This window comes from Stenella coeruleoalba (assembly GCF_951394435.1).
Source record: "Stenella coeruleoalba genome assembly, chromosome: 1".
Classification (NCBI taxonomy): Eukaryota; Metazoa; Chordata; class Mammalia; order Artiodactyla; family Delphinidae; genus Stenella; species Stenella coeruleoalba.
This window is the reverse complement of record NC_137169.1, coordinates 185,993,542-186,011,761: the sequence shown is the minus strand read 5'-3', so window position 1 is coordinate 186,011,761 and position 18,220 is coordinate 185,993,542. Positions and strand designations below refer to the sequence as shown.

The window sequence follows — 18,220 nt, the reverse complement described above, 5'->3', positions numbered from 1 at the left end:
TCAGATGGTAGATGTGCCAAGTGTCTGACCTCCCCGTGTCTGCTGCCCCTCCCCCCAATCCCCGTGACACCTCTCCTGATACAGATGGACAGGGGCTGGTTTAAAATGACAGTTTCAAGTTCGTGTAGGAAGAGAAAGTTAATTCAAAGAAACAGCCAGACAAGCTTCCTTCTTCTGTAGGAATAACTATTATCCCCTTTCACCATGGCCTACCTGGGAACCCACTTTGCCTTCAGATCCCGCAGGCAGAAGACCAATGATGAGCTCCGTCGGCATAGCATGTCCTTTATTCTTCACAAAGCTATTTGCAATGACTTCTTTCAGAGCTATCTCTACCTGCTGGAAAATATTCCCCTGGGTAAGTGAGTCAGAGCTACTAGATAAGGGACAAGAAATGACTGGAGCAACTGTGTGAGACTGTGGGGCTTTTGCAAAAGGAATTAGAACAAGGACACTTTCCAGATAAAAAGGACACACAATCAATGTCCATGGGCTTAAGTGTTTCAATGACATTCTTTTATGGAAAGTGCAAAGACCAAGTATTGCCTGGCAGGACAAGCCTCTATTTGGGGACTTCCATGCACCTCAGACATGGGTAACTTGCTTCTCTGGGTGTTGGTTGCCTGAGTGTCAGGATTATAGAAATTAATTTCTTGAGTTTGGAAGGACATTTTTAGTATTTGCAAAAATTTAGAGGTGGGCAAATTAGGTAACTCAAAGATGAGAATATTAATACAGAAGCATATCAACAAAGAATTTTTTAAAAAGGCTAAACAATAATAGATCAAGGTTGTTGGTGTGTGTGGCTGTGTGTGAGTGTGTGTGTGTGTGTGTGTGTGTTTGTATGCATGAGTACACACTCCACATAATCCTTTCTGGCCTTTCTAAGTTACAATAATAGTCCAAGAGCTAAAAAGGAGCAGATTTTAGTTTGGTCTTTGAATATTAAGAAAAAAACTGGGCTGTAGTCTGTCTCCATTTTAGTTATTTCCTCTAGTTTTCAGGAATTGGACAATAGGGCAATAAAAAGCTTATCTGGTTTGTCTACACCACTTTTCTCAGTCTCTGTGAAAATGGTTACTTCAGGGCGCTCTTAACAACACTGAAGAGGAAATAACTTGCGATTAAGGAGTAAAGTATCTCCCTTTGATTTATATTTTCCCCCCGTGAAAGCAGGAACAGTGTGTATCAACCCCAGTCTGCTTTGTTAAGGTTGCTGAAAGCCCCATTGTACACTTGATGTGGCCAGGGTTTCCAGACGTGAAAGGAGCTACATAATTCTTTGTATTGCATTCAAAACTATGTTAGCAGCTTACCAAAGTCTCTTTCTATAAGTCCATTTCTGAAGGGAATCTTTAACTCTAGACATACAAATACTTTCATCTTATATTTATATATATTTCTTATAAAAATTTCGCATTCATGACTCTATTTGATCCTCACAGCCATGCTATGCGATAGATAGGGTATTATTATTTTTCCACCCACCTTCTCACTCTTGCCCCCTATCTTATCTTTTCAAGTGAGGAAAAGAAAATTCAGAGATGATGAGATCTAATCTAGATAGGTCTCATCTAGATACCAAAGCAAGAACCCAAGACCAGGGCTCTTTCTGGTGGATAGCACTACACATGAGTAATTCTTTTAGGACATAGTGTACATCTCATTTGTATTCAAATGGAAAAGTTAGAGCAGTCTATTTGGAAGGTGATGATGTTCTGACAACTCCACATATTGTCAGAGCATTGCTTTTCTGGAGACATTCTTTGGGCCACACCTCAATAACGGTAGCTTGTTGGCTCGTGTTGCATTAGTCTGGAGAAAGATACTAATTACAATAACTTATGAGAGGTTCACTAAGGGGCAGATGACTGCCCAATTTTAAAAATAACTATTAGAAAAGAAACTCATCTCTGAAAGTAGCTAAAGATGAATTAAAAGACCCCAATAAATATTTATTAGACAAATTAAGGGTCCTTTACTAATAATTAATTGCAGGTTACCAGTGTCCTGAGTTCAAATTCTGGCACTGCTAGTGGTAGAGAAAATCACCTCTGCAAGTTACTAACGTCTCTGAGCATCATTTTCTTCAAAACTGTGGGGCTGTTGGAGGATTAAATGCAATTATATATGTGAAACTAGCCAACGCTCAGTAAGCATTAGCTTTTTATCTCCTTCCTTAGAGTCAGATCTCTTTTAAAGTCATCACGTAGCCTTCCTTAGAACAGGCATTACCGAAGATGCTAAGCTTAATTTGCTATATGGGAGTTTTCAGGCTGCAGTGGATATTAGTCTTTTCAGTTTGGAAATAAAACTCAGCCCACTGAAGTGTTTTAGAGTTGGCTTTCCCTCCTCCTGATGATTTCAAGACTTCATAGAAATGAAAATAAAGCCCTTCTTTTAAAAGGATGGGGAACCCTACTGTAGAGTCTGCACAGAGAGTTTGTTGTTTGGGGTAGTTATGGGAAGAACAGTGGCTAACCGGACTCTTTGATTCCTTCTTTCCTTCCTTCCTCCCTCCAACTGCCTGTGTTAGGCAGCCAGGCTCACACCAGCTCACCGGGCAGTGACATTCAGTCATGGGGACATTTGCTGAAATATCCCCGACTAGCCTCAGTGATTCATGGAGAAGCAAGAGCATGCATATTCAAAATCTCCAATGGAAAAGTTAGCTATGCCATTGAATACAACAGGTCTTCACAAAGAAATGGGAGCAAGCTTATTACTATTCTCAGTGGGTTACATATATTATCTCAGTTAATCCTCACAACAGCTCTATTATGTGGTGCCGTTATTTTCTCCACCCTACATCTGAGGAACAGAGGAAGTAAGTAGTGCAGGATTAGAATCCAGGCAGTCTAGCTCCATGGTCTGTCTTTTTTAACCACAAAATCCTGCTGCCTCCCATTGTAAATGGCAACTTGACAAATGAGAGGAGCAATGTAAGTTTTACCACTTTTTTTGAATTGACAGGAATACAAAACATAGTCTATGAGGAGCACTGGCTTTCTACTGAGATAATCAACAGGATGGGCAGCCAGTGAGCAGGTTCCTATAGTCTAGTTTTACCAGCCCACATTCAGTTGGAGGCTTGGAGTCAATGAATTTGCCAAAGGTGGCTGTTTGTGAACAAATCAGAAGTAGAATAGGAAAACAATTCATATAAATCTCCAGTTTGTATACCAGTGCATGCAGGGGCCTATATATGGCCCAATTGGAGATGTTCATATAATTACTCCTCAGTAATTCTTCTAGCACTATCCACAGCGTATTTCTAGTACATAGAAGGCAGCGAATATTTATTAATTATATATTGAGCAAGAATCTGTTACTCCTGGACATTGGTAAAGGCTTAGTTTAACTTCACATTTAGAACAATAGTTCCACGTGGTTTAGCAAAAGGAACAAAGGCTTTGCATTTATTTGTTTGTTTATTTTTAACATCTTTATTGGAGTATAATTGCTTTACATTGTTGTGTTAGTTTCTGCTGTATAACAAAGTGAGTCAGCTATATGTATACATATATCCCCATATCCCCTCCCTCTTGCATCTCCCTCCCACCCTCCCTATCCCACCCCTCTAGGTGGTCACAAAGCACCGAGCTGATCTCCCTGTGCTATGTGGCTGCTTCCCACTAGCTATCTATTTTACATTTGGTAGTGTATATATGTCCATGCCACTGTCTCACTTCGTCCCAGCTTACCCTTCCCCCTCCCTGTGTCCTCAAGTTCATTCACTAGGTCTGCATCTTTATTCCTGTCCTGCACCTAGGTTCTTCAAAACCGCTTATATTTTTAGATTCCATGTATATGTGTTAGCATATGGTATTTGTTTTTCTCTTTCTGACTTAAGGCTTTGCATTTAAATAGGTTTGGGTTAGGGCCTGGCTGTGACACTTCATTTCTGTGTAATATTGAGTAAGTTACTAAATCTTTCTGATTTTCTCATTACTTACCTGTAAAATGATGATTATAATCCCAGTTTTGTAGTGTCGTTGTGAGGATCAGAGTGTGAAGAGATGACCTGAGAGTGCCTAGCCTAATGCCTGGAACATAGGTACCCACTGATGGTTAGTAACCAACCCCCCTTCACTTACCCCTTTTTAGAAGAATTAGGCTCTGAGGAGGAAATTGAGAACGATGGCCACGCCTTTGCCATCGCAATTAAAAACTAGAATTAATAAAAACATTTCCTATAATACACTTGGAACTTCCAAATGAAACTCAGCATACAACTCTTGGCATTTTTCAAATCGATTTCATCCCTGTGGTAGGCATTGCTGCACAACTTTTTGTACAGTGATACATTTTCCAAATGTTTATTGTTACCTTTGCAGTGCCAATGCTGTAAGATCATTTTTTCACTTTAAAGAAATGAAGAACCAGATAATTTCCCTTTATTTAGCAGACTTTCAGATACACTGTGTTAGATGGATGAAATATGAGTTTTGGATTTAAATAGACCTAGGTTTAAATCCCAGTTGTGTCACTCACTGGCAGTTTAGTTAACCTCTTGATGCCCTGTTTTCTTCTGTAGATAATCACATTTAACTTACATATTCAGTTAGATATAAATGCTTAGCATATGTAGCACATATATACATATTTGATCAGTGATAGTTAATATTTTTTATTATTTGGGTATGCCTAATTAGGAGAGAAGATATATCCTCCTATAGTTTTTCGTAAACTACAAAAAGTGTGACTTATTTGTGATTATGCTGGTTTTTCCTTATAGCCATTCACTACTTTGCTGAACCTGTGTATTATTCAAAGAACAGAAAGCTAGACAATATTCCTTTATTCAGTGAACATTTAAAGGAGGTCTGCTATGTGTTAAGTGTAATTGTAAGTCCCAGGATTACAAGGAAAATAAAATAGAGCTTTATCCTGAGAGTTCAGTGTAGGAGAGAGACCCACACAGATAATTTTTGTGGAATGTGGAAGTCATGATAGAGACCACTACAGGATGCTGCAGAGGTGCAGAGGAGGCGTGGTGACTGCTGAATCAGCTTCTGACTCTTCTGATGCAAAATCTCACCATGAAAAATCTGTCCCCAGTATCTTCACCTGAATTCTGACCTTTTCAAATTTGACAGTGGGTCAGGTAGAACACTGAAGTTGGAATAGAGAGTTACGAAGACACTCAGCCCAGTGGGCAGGGGATGTGATGTGTGGTGGGAGCTTGAGTACATTCTTGCTAAAGAGGGGAAAGTGTATTTTCCCTCCTTTCCCACCTCTGCTTACGTTATTTGTGTTGAAGGCTGAAAAGAATTTAGGGAACACTGAAGTAGCTCTCAGTTGAAAAAAAACCCACTAAAACTTTCAGGGTAGGCAGTGCATTATTTTAGAGGCAAGAAACACCAGACACCTAAAGCATGCAGGGAAGAAATAAAACCTAGAGGGCCTCTCAGGGTAATTCTGAGACTTGTTAATGATGACTTTCTAGCATTCTGGCACACACAGACCCTTGGATTCTACCAGGAACATTGACAAAATCCCACTTCCTACCCTTTCCTGTTGGTGAAAACACAGATGACTTTGGTTTTTTTTAGATTCCATATGTAAGTAAGATCATACATTATTTATCTTTCTCTGATTTATTTCACCTAGTATAATGCCCACAAGATCCATCCATGTTGTCACAAATGGCAGGATTTTCTTCCTTTTATGGCTGAGTAATATTCCATTGTGCCTAGGTACATTTTCCTTCCTTCCTCCCTTCTTTCCTCCCTTCCTTCTTTCCTTCCTCCCTCCCTCCCTCCCTTCCTTCCTTCCTTCCTTAAATTTTTACCATTTCTTCTTTAATGGCTAAAATGAGAAGTCATCACCTACAAACCTCTTTTATGGAAGATCTTACACTTCATAAGGGCATCTTCTAGTTGGACTTTCTTTTCTCTTATAGACTAACGATTCAATATTCTATCTCCGATCATTTCAAACTTACCATTTAAATCTAGCCTACATATCCTCTGAAGACTCCCAGGTCAATTTTCAGTTGACAAACAGGTCTAACGTTTGGAATAAAGTCTAAAATTGTTATATCCAACTATTAAAAAGAGAAAAAGAAAAAGCTACTCAGCAAACATAGACACTTATCTCTCAACAAAATTTTTCTTAGAGAGTTCACGAGATCTTTGTTCTTCTTCAGGGCAAATTCACATACACTTTATTTTTATTTTTGTAACAAGTAAGCCGTTGGAAGGTCCTTGGGAGTTCAGCTTATAACGTAGGTCAAGAAATAAGTACCATGTAGGTCAAGAAATAAGTACCATATCAAGAACTAATAGAGTGTCTAGCCGCTGTCTTAGACTACCCCAAGTTTCACAAAAACATTGCAATCATGCAAGAATAAGCCACTAGATGTATTTCTGTAATAAAAAGGCACAGGCTGATGACTGATAACCTTATCTGAATCAGCTGGCACCATTGCAGGAGCTATCAAGAAGGGAGAACCTGGGGCTGGCCATTACACCTCATATATCTTTTTAGTGAAATGTTCCTGTCAATTAGGTGACAAGCCCATAACCATAAAAACTTACCTATTGAGTCTGACCCCTGCTGAGCTTGGCATTCACTTGTAGTCTAAATGTTGCTGGCATAATGGACCATTCCCATTTCCAGATTAAGGGTTTTAATAAACTCCACCAACTTGTTGACTTAACCAGGTGATGATGAGTGTGGCTGTTTTGCTGCTTTGGTTGGATCAACGAGAGAGTACTGGGCCGTGGCTTGCCTGTGATCTCAAGAAGCATTCAACTCTGGGAAGACTTGGTAAGCTGTGATTTCCTAGCCTGCTTTTCTGAGGCATACAGAAGAATTTGGAACAGTCATGTTTTTGGCATGGCGATGAATAATTTTTGTCGTCCCTGTTGAAATTATCAGCATTTCTTGAGCTACCTGTTTACACAACACTTTACCAAGTACTAGGGGAAGCGGGACTGGTGTAGGTCAGTGGTTTCCAATGTTTTTGAACATGAGGGTGCTCCTTTTAATGTTTTATTTTCTCAATCAGTAACTAACTTGAGTATAAAATGTCAAAAAAATCGATGTATTATTAATAGTTTTAAAAGATTTGTATTTTTAAAATGACAATCTATTGTTGGTTAATATATATGGGAGATATAGTATATAACATTGTTAGTCTCTAGAAAATAAAGTACATGGGAACTGATTCCTGTACCCCTTTTAGCAAATTCATGATCATTCAAGGGTCCAAATGTTGGCCACATCCAGTGTTTTCAAGTTGGGAAATACTGATTTAACTCCACAGATGAAGCATACTAAAATGGATAGTAGTAGTGTTTATTGGATTTTTAACTTTTAGAATCAAAATTTGGGATTATGTAACCATTGTTCAATTCAAAGCCAAGTAGTGCATTAGTCCAATGTCACAATCTTTGTTTACCTGAAGAAAAATGTTCCTGGTTAAGGTTAAATAGATTGTCTTTTCTTATACTCCTTCTACATAAAATTATGTCATACTTTGGTTTGCTTCATATCCTGATTGTAACATTTTTATACTGTTGTATATTTTACTTAGAACTTTCAACTGTCTTTTATTTTTGTTGATTGCGGTTAAAAATATGTCTTCCTAAGAATATCACTATGTCTCCTTACTTCTTACCTACTATCTATTACCCAGAATCCAGTTCATAGGCTTTAAAGCCTATGTTTTCTGTTGTAATATAAACTGATTTCTTTCTAGATCTGATAGTATCTGTCATTTTGGTATTTCTTTTCATTGGATTCCTGGGTTAATTTCATTGTATATCTTCTCTTGATTTTAACCCTCATTGGGCTGGAATATAGCTTCAAAAAACTTCTGAAGGATGGATCCATGGGAGGTAAATATTCTTTCACCATTTGAATGGTAACAAATTTTAGCCTCAAAATAATTTTCCCTCAGAATATTGATGACACTGCTCCACTGTTTTCCAGGGTTTCTGATGAGATCTGTGTTATATGCCTGATTCTAGTTCTTTGAACACAGGGTTGCCAGATAAAATATAAAAGGCCGGCTAAATTTAAATTTAAGATAATCAACGAACAAATTTTAGTATAAGTATGTCCCATGCAATGTGTGATATTTCAACTGTATTTATACTAATAGATTATCCATTGATTATCTAAAATTCAAAACTAATTGTGTGTCCTGTATTTTTATTTGCTAAATCTGGCAACCCTACTTGAAGGTCAACAAACTTTTTCCCTCTAAATAACTTAATGATCTTCTCATTACTCTTTGTGATTTGAAATTTCCTAAGGATATACATAAATGTGACTTTTATTTAATTATTAGTATTTTTAAATCCATACTGCTCAGTACTTTTGGACCTTATAGTCTCTTTCAGCTCTGGGAAATTTTTTTCTATTATTTCTGTAATAATTTTCTTCCCTCCATTTTCAGTTTTTGAGAATCCTAATTAGCTTGATGTTGGGTCTTCTGAATTGTCTTTTTTTAAAAAATATTTTTCAAATTTTCTTTTTGATTATAGCTCATTCTTTTCATTGCATTCTGAGCACTGATGGAATGTACTTAGCACTTTCAACTCATTCAACTTTTATTTATTTATTTATATTTTTTTGGCTGCGCTGGGTTTTCATTGCTGCGTGCGGGCTTTCTCTAGTTGTGGTGAGCGGGGGCTACTCTTTGTTGCAGTGCGCACGCTTCTCATTGTGGTGGCTTCTCTTATGGCGGAGCACAGGCTCTAGGTGCACAGCCTTCAGTAGCTGTGGTGAGTGGGCTCAGTAGTTGTGGCTCATGGGCTCTAGAGCACAGGCTCAGTAGTTGTGGCACACAGGCTTAGTTGCTCCACGGCATGTGGGATCTTCCCGGACCAGGCTCGAACCCGTGTCCCCTGCATTGGCAGGTGGATTCTTAACCACTGCGCCACCAGGGAAGTACATGAATTAAGTCTTTATAGCTCTAATCTTTTTACTTCTGTTTTCCATATCAATCTTTTCCTTTATGTCCTGATAATGTACTCAACGTTATATTCCAAAGTGTTTGGTAATCAAAATTTTAATTTCTAAGAATTCTTTATTATTCTTCAAATTATCATTTTCTTGACATCTTCGATTTATGGATGCACCTGTTCTCATACCTCTTCAAGGGTGTAAGTTTTTGTTTAGTTTTGGTTTAAATTCTCATTCATTTCCTGGATTATTTCTATTTCCTTTGGGGTCAGTTTTGATTGTCTATCTGTATCTTTGTTTTTCAGACTGCCATTTTACCCCCATGTGTTTGGAAATCATTATTTATCCATAGTTAGAAATGAAGGACAGGGGCAATGATTTTAGGTAATGGAGAAGGTTTCCTCTGTATATACTTCTCCACTGAATAGAAAGGATGACAAGAAGCTCTACATTTGCCGGTAGATCTTGCGAGACTCTGAGTATGAGGAAATGAGGTACTTGGAATCCTCCATATGCCAGAATGAGTAGTGTTCTAGGATTCCAACACTAACTGGTCTTTTTCTCCTAAGGCACTTAATTTTTTTTCCTTTTTTTTAGAGAAGAGACATACTTACCCTCCCTAGGATTATAGCTGTGCTGCTTGTCACTTTTGTGGGGAGTGCATTGGTTGCCTCACCAGTTGGCCTGTAGACAGATTTTTTTGTTTTATTAACTCTTACTTCCTTTTGCAACTATCCTGAGCTGTAATTTTTTTTTTTTTTTTTTTTTTTGTGGTACGCGGGCCTCTCACTGTTGTGGCCTCTCCCGTTGCGGAGCACAGGCTCCAGATGCGCAGGCTCAGTGGCCATGGCTCACGGGCCTAGCCGCTCCACGGCATGTGGGATCTTCCCAGACCGGGGCACGAACCCGTGTCCCCTGCATCGGCAGGCAGACTCTCAACCACTGCGCCACCAGGGAAGCCCGCTGTAAATTCTTTAGCTCTGTTCCATCTGCTTTATCTGTTTTTTGTCTTCCAGAAATTTGTTGAAATCATGAATCCATTGATGGCCCCTTCTCATTTTCTTCATTGTTAAGGGTTGGGTTTATTAAAATGATTCTTGGGGAGTACCGGGAAGCAGGGAGGACAAATGCATATATTCAGCCTACAGTCTTGAACCATAAGTTTCTCCCTATTATCTCACTTTCTATCATTTCCTTCTGAATATCCTCTAATGAAAATATTTTATATCTGCAAGTGTGCCTTTTGGTTTAAAAAACACACTTAAATGCATACTCATTTACCCCTCAGAAGTAGAACACATGTTTTTCTAAAAATAAATGTCTTAAAATACCTGAAATAATGAAATGACATAGTATATGTGAATATGCCTAGTACACTACCGGGTACAGAATAGTTGCTCAATAAATATTATATTTCTTTTTATTATTTTATTTTCAGAAGATAGAGCTCAAACCCATTTTCTGTAATGTTGGTACAAAGAGATATTTGGGTATGAGTTGCATAAAAAAAAAGAGATGAAAAAATAGCTATGCCTAATCTACCTCATGATTAGAAGTAAAGATTAGTGATTAAATTCTCATAAAATATTTGGAGGTCAAAGGTAAAAGTTACTTTGAAACTTGCGATATTATTTATTCTACTCTAGCAAACACTGTTCAGCTTTCTTTTAATACAGTGACAAGCTATTTTTAAAATTAAACTCTAGTGTTATTAAATCATGAAAATGCCACATGATTGTGATTTATGCATGAGATACCTGAAGATCATAGGAGTTAAGAACTTTACCCAAGGTTACATAGCAAGTAAGTCACTGAGCCAGAACTCAAACCCAGATCTTCTGACATCAAACTAATACCTTTTCTCCCACAGCACAGATTTGCAGGCTTCTAAGAGGAAATTCAATGCATGATAAGAATAAACTTGTTCTGCCATTTAAATACTGATAAATATTAATAATATTTCATTTGCAGTGAAATTGTATGCTTTAACAAGTCAAGTCATCAATGGTGAGATGCACTTCTATGCCAGAGCTAAACTCTTCTACCAAGAAGTACCAGCTACAGAAGAGGGTGTGATGGGAAATTTCATCGAACTGTCCAACCCAGATATCCAGGCCTCTCGGGAATTTCTTAGGAAATTCGTTGGGGTGAGTTATCCAACTGCAGTTTGATGAGGAGGCAAAGTCCTTGCAAACATTGAGCTCACACGCTTCTGTGTTGTTGCTTAAGTCATATTAAAGCCATATGGCTCAGCCAAGAGTGTAGTGTGAAAGCCTGTTTTAAGATGTTCGGAAAGGATAGGTCACATTAAATGACTGGTTTGTCCCACTTGGCATTTCACCCTCTTAGCACCAGCTAATTTCTTATGCTACAGGGGAAGGTGAACTAGCAGCGTTAATATTACAATTAGTGGATTAAGAAGACTTCTCTTTCAGAGTCTCATAGATAAACAGTTGATACCCAGGTGATTGATGAGAGATCATGCCATTTTAGATTTTGGGGTGATTTTTTGAGTCCCTGTAATAAAAATTCAGTGTTGTAAGGAAATGCAAGCTTATGTTCAGTCTAAAAGTGGTAAGTATAGTAGAATCTCTTTATATTATTCTATACATAGTTGGGACATTGCCTTGAAAGAATGTGATCCCTTTGTAGACTTGGTGTTGGGTGAAACTCCACTTCCTTACTTCCACGCCATATGAAGATGGATCATATACTGTAGGGGCCAAAATCTTGGGCTCTAGAGTCATTACAGTTCTTCTTACTATATAAGCAACCTTGGGCTTATTCCTTAAATGCTCTTAAACCTCAATTTTTCACCTGTGACTAGGGCATAACCACAGAACTCACATCATAGGATAATGTGAAGCTCAAATGAGATAATATAAGTCAAGTGCTTACTTTAGTGCACATAATTATTGCCCAATAAATCTAATTTATTGCTACTACTACTACTAACAAGCTTTCATAAAATGCATTCATTATATCTTAAGGAGCTTCATTCAGTTGTTAGAATAGACTTAACCCACACAATGAAGCTATTGTTGGTTCTACTGAGAACAAAGTCCTACCCAGCAAATAGGTTTTGTTCCAATTCACTATGAAGTCATTTGTTTGAAATTTGGAGTCCATTTTATTCTAATGAAGGAAACATTAAGAATATTATGAATATTTGGGGTTATGTTGTCAACCTATTTAGAAGCATAACATTAATAATATCCCTAGTGTTGAGGTGAGGTTCACTTCACATCCAACTTCCCTGGAGCACCCTTTGCCTGAGTATAGAAAAAAGGATAATGATGGAGCACCCATTGGGCCAAAGTGGACATCAGCTGTGGCCATAAAGACTGTGGAGCTAGGGATGTTGGCTGGGGCTATTTCTAGGTCAGGTTAACCTGGAATATTTTTAAATGAGTGTTGCTGACTGATTTCACTGAGCACTTTTTCTGAGATAGTCAGTCACTCTGATAAGCACTTTAGAAGCACTGTCTTATTTACTCTTCATTAATAATTCTGTGAGGTAAGTACTATTATCATTTCTTGTTTTCACCGTTGTGGAAACTGAGGCTTGGAGAGGTTAAATAAGTTTTTAAGGTTACACGGTTGGTAAGAGACAGAGCTAGGACTTACGCCTGGCAAGGTCTGTCTGACACCAAACTCTCTGCTCTTATCCACGACATATTTTTTCCATTTGTCTCATGAAGCAGAAAAATCCCTGCTTTGTGTGTGTGTGTGTGTGTGTGTGTGTGTGTGTGTGTGGACCACAGACCTCAATTCTCCTCCAGTCTGGCCAAGAGCAATCCCTCCTGCTTGCCTCATGGTGAGGCTGACTTTGATCCCAATGCATTTCAGAAGCTTAGTTAGTAATCCAGCTGTCTTGTCACTCCATGTGGAATGCCAAGCTGACCACAGGGATGCTGGTCAGACAGAGCCCATACACACGCCCATGGACCCGGGAAAGGAAACAGCCTTGTGCTTGCATATTTATGTTGGAAAAGAGCAGCCTGCTCTTTTCAAACAAATATAAGGAGTCCTTCTTAGTAGACTAGGCTCATTGTGAAGCTGTGACCTCTAACTAAGTACAAACACAGTCTTTTTAAAGAAATGATATTTTGGTACTTTGACCTTAATAATATGCTAAATTAGTATCCAGGTCAAGATACAAGGAGTTAGGGAATATGAGTATCTGACATGATTTATCCTTGTGTCAACTGGGAAAAGACAGATTGTTTAATTTAAAGTTTTTCTTTCCTTTCAACACTTAGTGACATGAGACAGTGGGAAAAGGTGTTTAAACTTGTTGCAAATGTGCTTACTTTAGCAAATAAACAAATGATACCAAGATGATGTCAACAGCATAGCTGATAACATTCCTTACTTCTAGCTGTCTATTGGGGAAAGTAGAAATTTATAAAAAGTAATTGGTATTTGATGATATTTATCTCTTGACATTTCTCAGAGATTGGATGACTAAAAAATTGGGGCCTAACTTGTATTTCATGGTTTTTATAAAGTGGCATTTAGCACTTTCATTTTAGTTTTTTTTTTGCGGTAAGCGGGCCTCTCACTGTTGTGGCCTCTCCCATTGCGGAGCACAGGCTCTGGACGCGCAGGCTCGGCAGGCCATGGCTCACGGGCCCAGCCGCCCCGCGGCATGTGGGATCTTCCAGGACCGGGACATGAACCCGTGTCCCGTGCGTCGGCAGGCAGACTCTCAACCACTGCGCCACCAGGGAAGCCCTCATTTTAGTTTTAAACTCCAGTGGAAAGAAGGTAAAATAATATTCTTCAAGACAAAATACATAGGCAGAATCAAAATGAAAATGAAATTTCTAAGAATATTTCACTGTTTTATATGAATCCATAAATATGAAGATAGGATAATAAATGAAAATAACAAAACATCTTGTTTTGAAATCACACATTGTATGTAGTTCTGGTCACATTCATGGAAGAGCATCAAATTTCAATCCAATCACGGTAGTGGGCAGCCATGGTATCCAAGAGGCTAGAGATGTTGTTCCCAAGATCAGCCTTTAAATGTCCCTTTTCAGAGGTGCTGCATGTGAATGAGAGACAGAGGAATAAATGTGGTGCCAGGTTATGAGAGGTAGTGCCAACCATGTGGAGTGATATGCAATAAAGAGAACTAGGCAGTAGTGGCAAAGGGCTAAGGTGCTCAGGATTTGAGTGAAAGGCATCTTTTGTATTTGTAAATAACTTGTTTCAAGGATAACTGCAGTCAGATATCACACATCTAAGTTGGTGAAAAATACACATCAGAGGATGTGCATTTTCAAGGAAGTTCTATTGCAAATATTTCACCTCTTTGGGCCTCAGTTTCCTTGTCTGAAAAAGTAGGGAGATTAGACATGAATGGTTTTAAAACTCCAGGGTTGTACTGATATCCTTCAAGGGCTTATTGGGAGAATGATAGAAAGGCTGAGTGGGTGAGGCCCTGCCTCACTTTAACCAGAACAGCTTCATAGTTATTTGTTCATTGAAAAAAAGGAGTTAGGCTGTTGCTGTTTTAAACTTCTTGAAATCCTCTGGCATAGATCTCTGTTGTCTCTGTTTTATTGTCCCATGGTTCAATTTTTAAAACCACTTGCTATAATAATGTGAGCAACACGATCAGTAGAGGCTTTAGGGCTAAATAATGATAAGAAAAAATTATAATGAGAATCTCTAGTTGAGCACACAGATTTCAACTGAAGTCATTTTCAGTAGCTTAAAATAATTTCCCTGTATTTCCCTCCATCTTGTTTATGTTATAAATTTATTTAAATGATGCTACTTTTATGGCCTTCATAACATAAAACTTTAGCCTAGGCCTTTTAATGAATTAGCTTAGTTTATATTATAATATCTGAATGAGGGATGTAGCATATTGTAAGTAGGAATGGCAAACAAGTGGCACATGTACTACCACTTCCCATTCCCATACTCAAGGCAGACATAACTAATCAATCATAGACCTCTTCCTGGTAAGTCTGAATGAAGCCTTAGAATTCTCTTTAACATAACGTTAGACAGCTACTAACAAGGGAACCAGAGTTGTGGCCCTCGAGGTGACAGCCCTAAGGTAGAACTGGCTTTGGATTCACACAGTTCACTGTTCAAATTCTAGTTCTGCCATTAGCTGGGTGATATTAAAAAAGTCTAAGGGTCCTCATCTCCAAATTGGAGAATAATCATTATCTTGTGGGGCTTTTTGATTACTATAGTTATTATGGATGCAAAGAGCTTGCTACACACAAGCAGTCAATAAATTGTGATTATTATTATTTCCTCTGAAAAGAAACTACAATTACTTCACTTTTTGTTCTTCTTTGTTCTTGCTGTAAGGAAGGCCTTTTGAGTGGACTGGAAAGCAGCGTTTCTGATGTTTCCTTCTGCTTAAACTTCACCTTTTGATCCTTAGCCAATTTTTTTTTTTTAAAACCCTTAGGTCCTGAGAAATCAAGAGTAGACTTTCTCCTTAAGATCTTGATTGACAACTTCAAGTATCTTGTTACTGTAATTTCTAGCACAAAACCTATTCAGCAGCCATCCCAACTGTGACCAAATAATTTAGACCAGCTGAATCTTATATATATATATATATATATATATATATACACACACACACACATATACATATATATGTATATATGCACATACACATATATACACATATACGTATCATAGATATATACTGGTCATGTACACATACATACATGTATATATGTATATGTGTATATTACTTTATAGAAGCAAGTTTGAGAAAGTTTTTATTGGCTGATTTCCTCCTATCTCTACCCCCTATTCATCTTTCACCCTCCGTTAATTTAATGCAGAGATTTACTTTAAAAAAATTTCAGGGCTTTTGTGCCCAATAAATCATGTAGCTTCTGGTATAAAAGCAGAAAACAATTTTTAGCATGAAAAGAGACAAGGGGACTTTGCTGCAACCACCTTTTATCCTCATGAATGTGCTGTGTGTCACTGAGGCTGAGTTTGAAGTAAAATCCTGGCCTGAGAATGGAACAGTTTGCATTTCCTCAGCTCAAGTCTTAAAAATTATCTTCCACACAAGAATAGTAGATAATTCAGAGCCCCCAAAATCAGTTCTGAAAAAAATAAAATTTCAGTTATCCATCCCAGTATGAATTGAAATGTTTTCATTGCATGAATTTGAAAAGTAATTTTAAAACTCTGAAAGACTCTCACTGCTTTGCTCTCTCTTTTTTTTTAACAAGGCAATAAGCTATGGTGCAGGTCCATTTAGCTGTGGGTTTGACCCAAATTTACAGTTAACAAAGTTCTATTTTCATAGGGCTTTCAAAGTCCCATTTATCTTAGAGAAAATTACCCAGTTTTCAAACTTAAGACATTATTTTCTAAAATCCTATTTTGAAATTCTTTGAAAGACCTATATTGAATAAAATAAAGAAGGCAAAAACTAGACATGATTGGATTTTTTTTGAAAAAAGTCATTGAATATTTTATAACTTGATTGTGGTAGTGTTTACGTGCCTGTATACATTTGTCCAAACTCATTGAATGGTATACTTAAAATAGTACATTTAATTATATGAAATTGACCCAAATAAAGTTTATTTAAGGAGGTAATTGAGTGTCCAAACTCAGGGTGAGTGTCTGTTCCTGAAGTATTCCACAAGGTACCTTTCTGCAGGGGCCTGGGAGAGCTGAGACAGACTGTGCCCTGGATTGCGGCTCTGGGATAGGAAGGGTCAGCAAGCATGTCCTGTTGCTGGTTTTCAACACTGTGGAACTTGTGGACATGATGGAATCGTTCCTCCTCATGGCACAGAACTACCTGCAGGTCAGAGGGGACAAGGTAGAAACCTACCACTTCTACAGTCTGAAGGAATTCACAACCCCACTGGGGAGATATGATGCCATCTGGATTCAGTGGGTCTCTGGTTAGTCCTGCATGGCATTGCATCTGCCATTCTTCCCTTTCCAGATAGAGAAGAAGAAAACACATGGGGCTGATTGGAGGATTTGTGGAGGCGGAACAAGGACACAAAGGGAGATCTGGCTATAGTTGTGCTTAGAACAGTTAGCTAGCCTTAGGTATCATGGGAACTCCCCCAAAGCTCTGGTCCTCCAGATTTCTCCCATAACATCCTCTGAACAAGCTTGACGATTCCCATCCTTAGGGATGGAGGGCCTTCGGACCAACCTACATCATAGAAGAAACCTAAATATTTGAAAAACTTTAAAAAGTGGGGACAAAAAGAGTCTATCCCCATTTACTGGAAAAACTAGACTTTCATAGATTTAAATTCCCAGGAAATGAGACAGCGGTGAATTGGATTTTGGTCTGAGTGTGTGTGTGTGTGAGACACAGAGGAATGATGACAGAGTTCGGCTGTCCAGGGGACATGGAGGGAACCCAAGGGATGAGCAATAGTTTATCTTGTGCCTGGGAGGTAGATAGACTAGGTAAGATAATATCTGTTTTTTAGAGCGTACACTGATTCACCTCAAAGAAGATACCTGTCCTCTTATGTAAATTCTCAAAGCCTCCTGCAGCAAAACAATTCAGGCTATTAAATAATTCATGAATGAGTGAACAAATGAGCTCCTGATTTGTAGCCTTGTGGTTGGTCCGTCTTTCCTACTCACCTCCTTTCCCACCCACCCTTTCATCCTCTTCCCCCTTTTACTTGGCCTCACCTGTTGGGTACCTGACCGTTAAAGACCTTCTTGCATTTCTTTCCCGGTGCCGACATGGCCTGAAAGAAAACGACATCATCATACTGAAGGACAGTGTGGCTCAGGTGGGCTGCATCTTCCATCTGTGTGACTCAGGATATGGACATCCTCCAGAGCCTCATTAGGAAGAGTGGGCTGGTGGTGCTGGGCCAGGAGAAGCAGGGCGGCTTTCCAGAGCAGTGCATCCCAGTGTGGATGTTTGCATTGCATAGCGATGGACACTCCTGACCAGCAGTGGGAGTGAACGGCTGCACTGCACAGTAGTGCTTTGGGAAGAGGTGTTCTCCTCTGAGGTGCCCCTTGTAATTCATGTAGGAGTGAAGGGAAGGGACTACAGCATGTATGGAAATGACTGATGTAATATGTACATGTTTCCACTAATTAGGTAAGTACATGCACACACTCTGTGGATTTTCCAAAAGAGAAATGGAAAGTGGTATCTGGAAAAACTGCTAAAGTGTACAAGTGTACGCAAAAAACAGAAAAGGGAGCAACGTTCACAAAATCTAAACTGCTTGGTCTCTGAAGATTTGCATTATAGAGTAGTTTAGGGTGGGTGGGGTAAAGCCTAGACCAC

The 18,220-nt window shown here is 38.6% G+C and overlaps 1 protein-coding gene across 1 annotated transcript; it reads left to right on the top strand.

Annotated features, from left to right (window-relative positions):
* Positions 1–204: 204 nt before the first annotated feature.
* On the top strand, positions 205–17,871 carry NTMT2 (N-terminal Xaa-Pro-Lys N-methyltransferase 2; the record flags this gene model as incomplete). Its single annotated transcript, XM_079922240.1, is given in 5 exon segments — positions 205–358; positions 10,891–11,066; positions 16,595–16,848; positions 17,615–17,728; positions 17,730–17,871. Coding segments are annotated over 5 exon segments (840 nt in total).
* Positions 17,872–18,220: the final 349 nt, after the last annotated feature.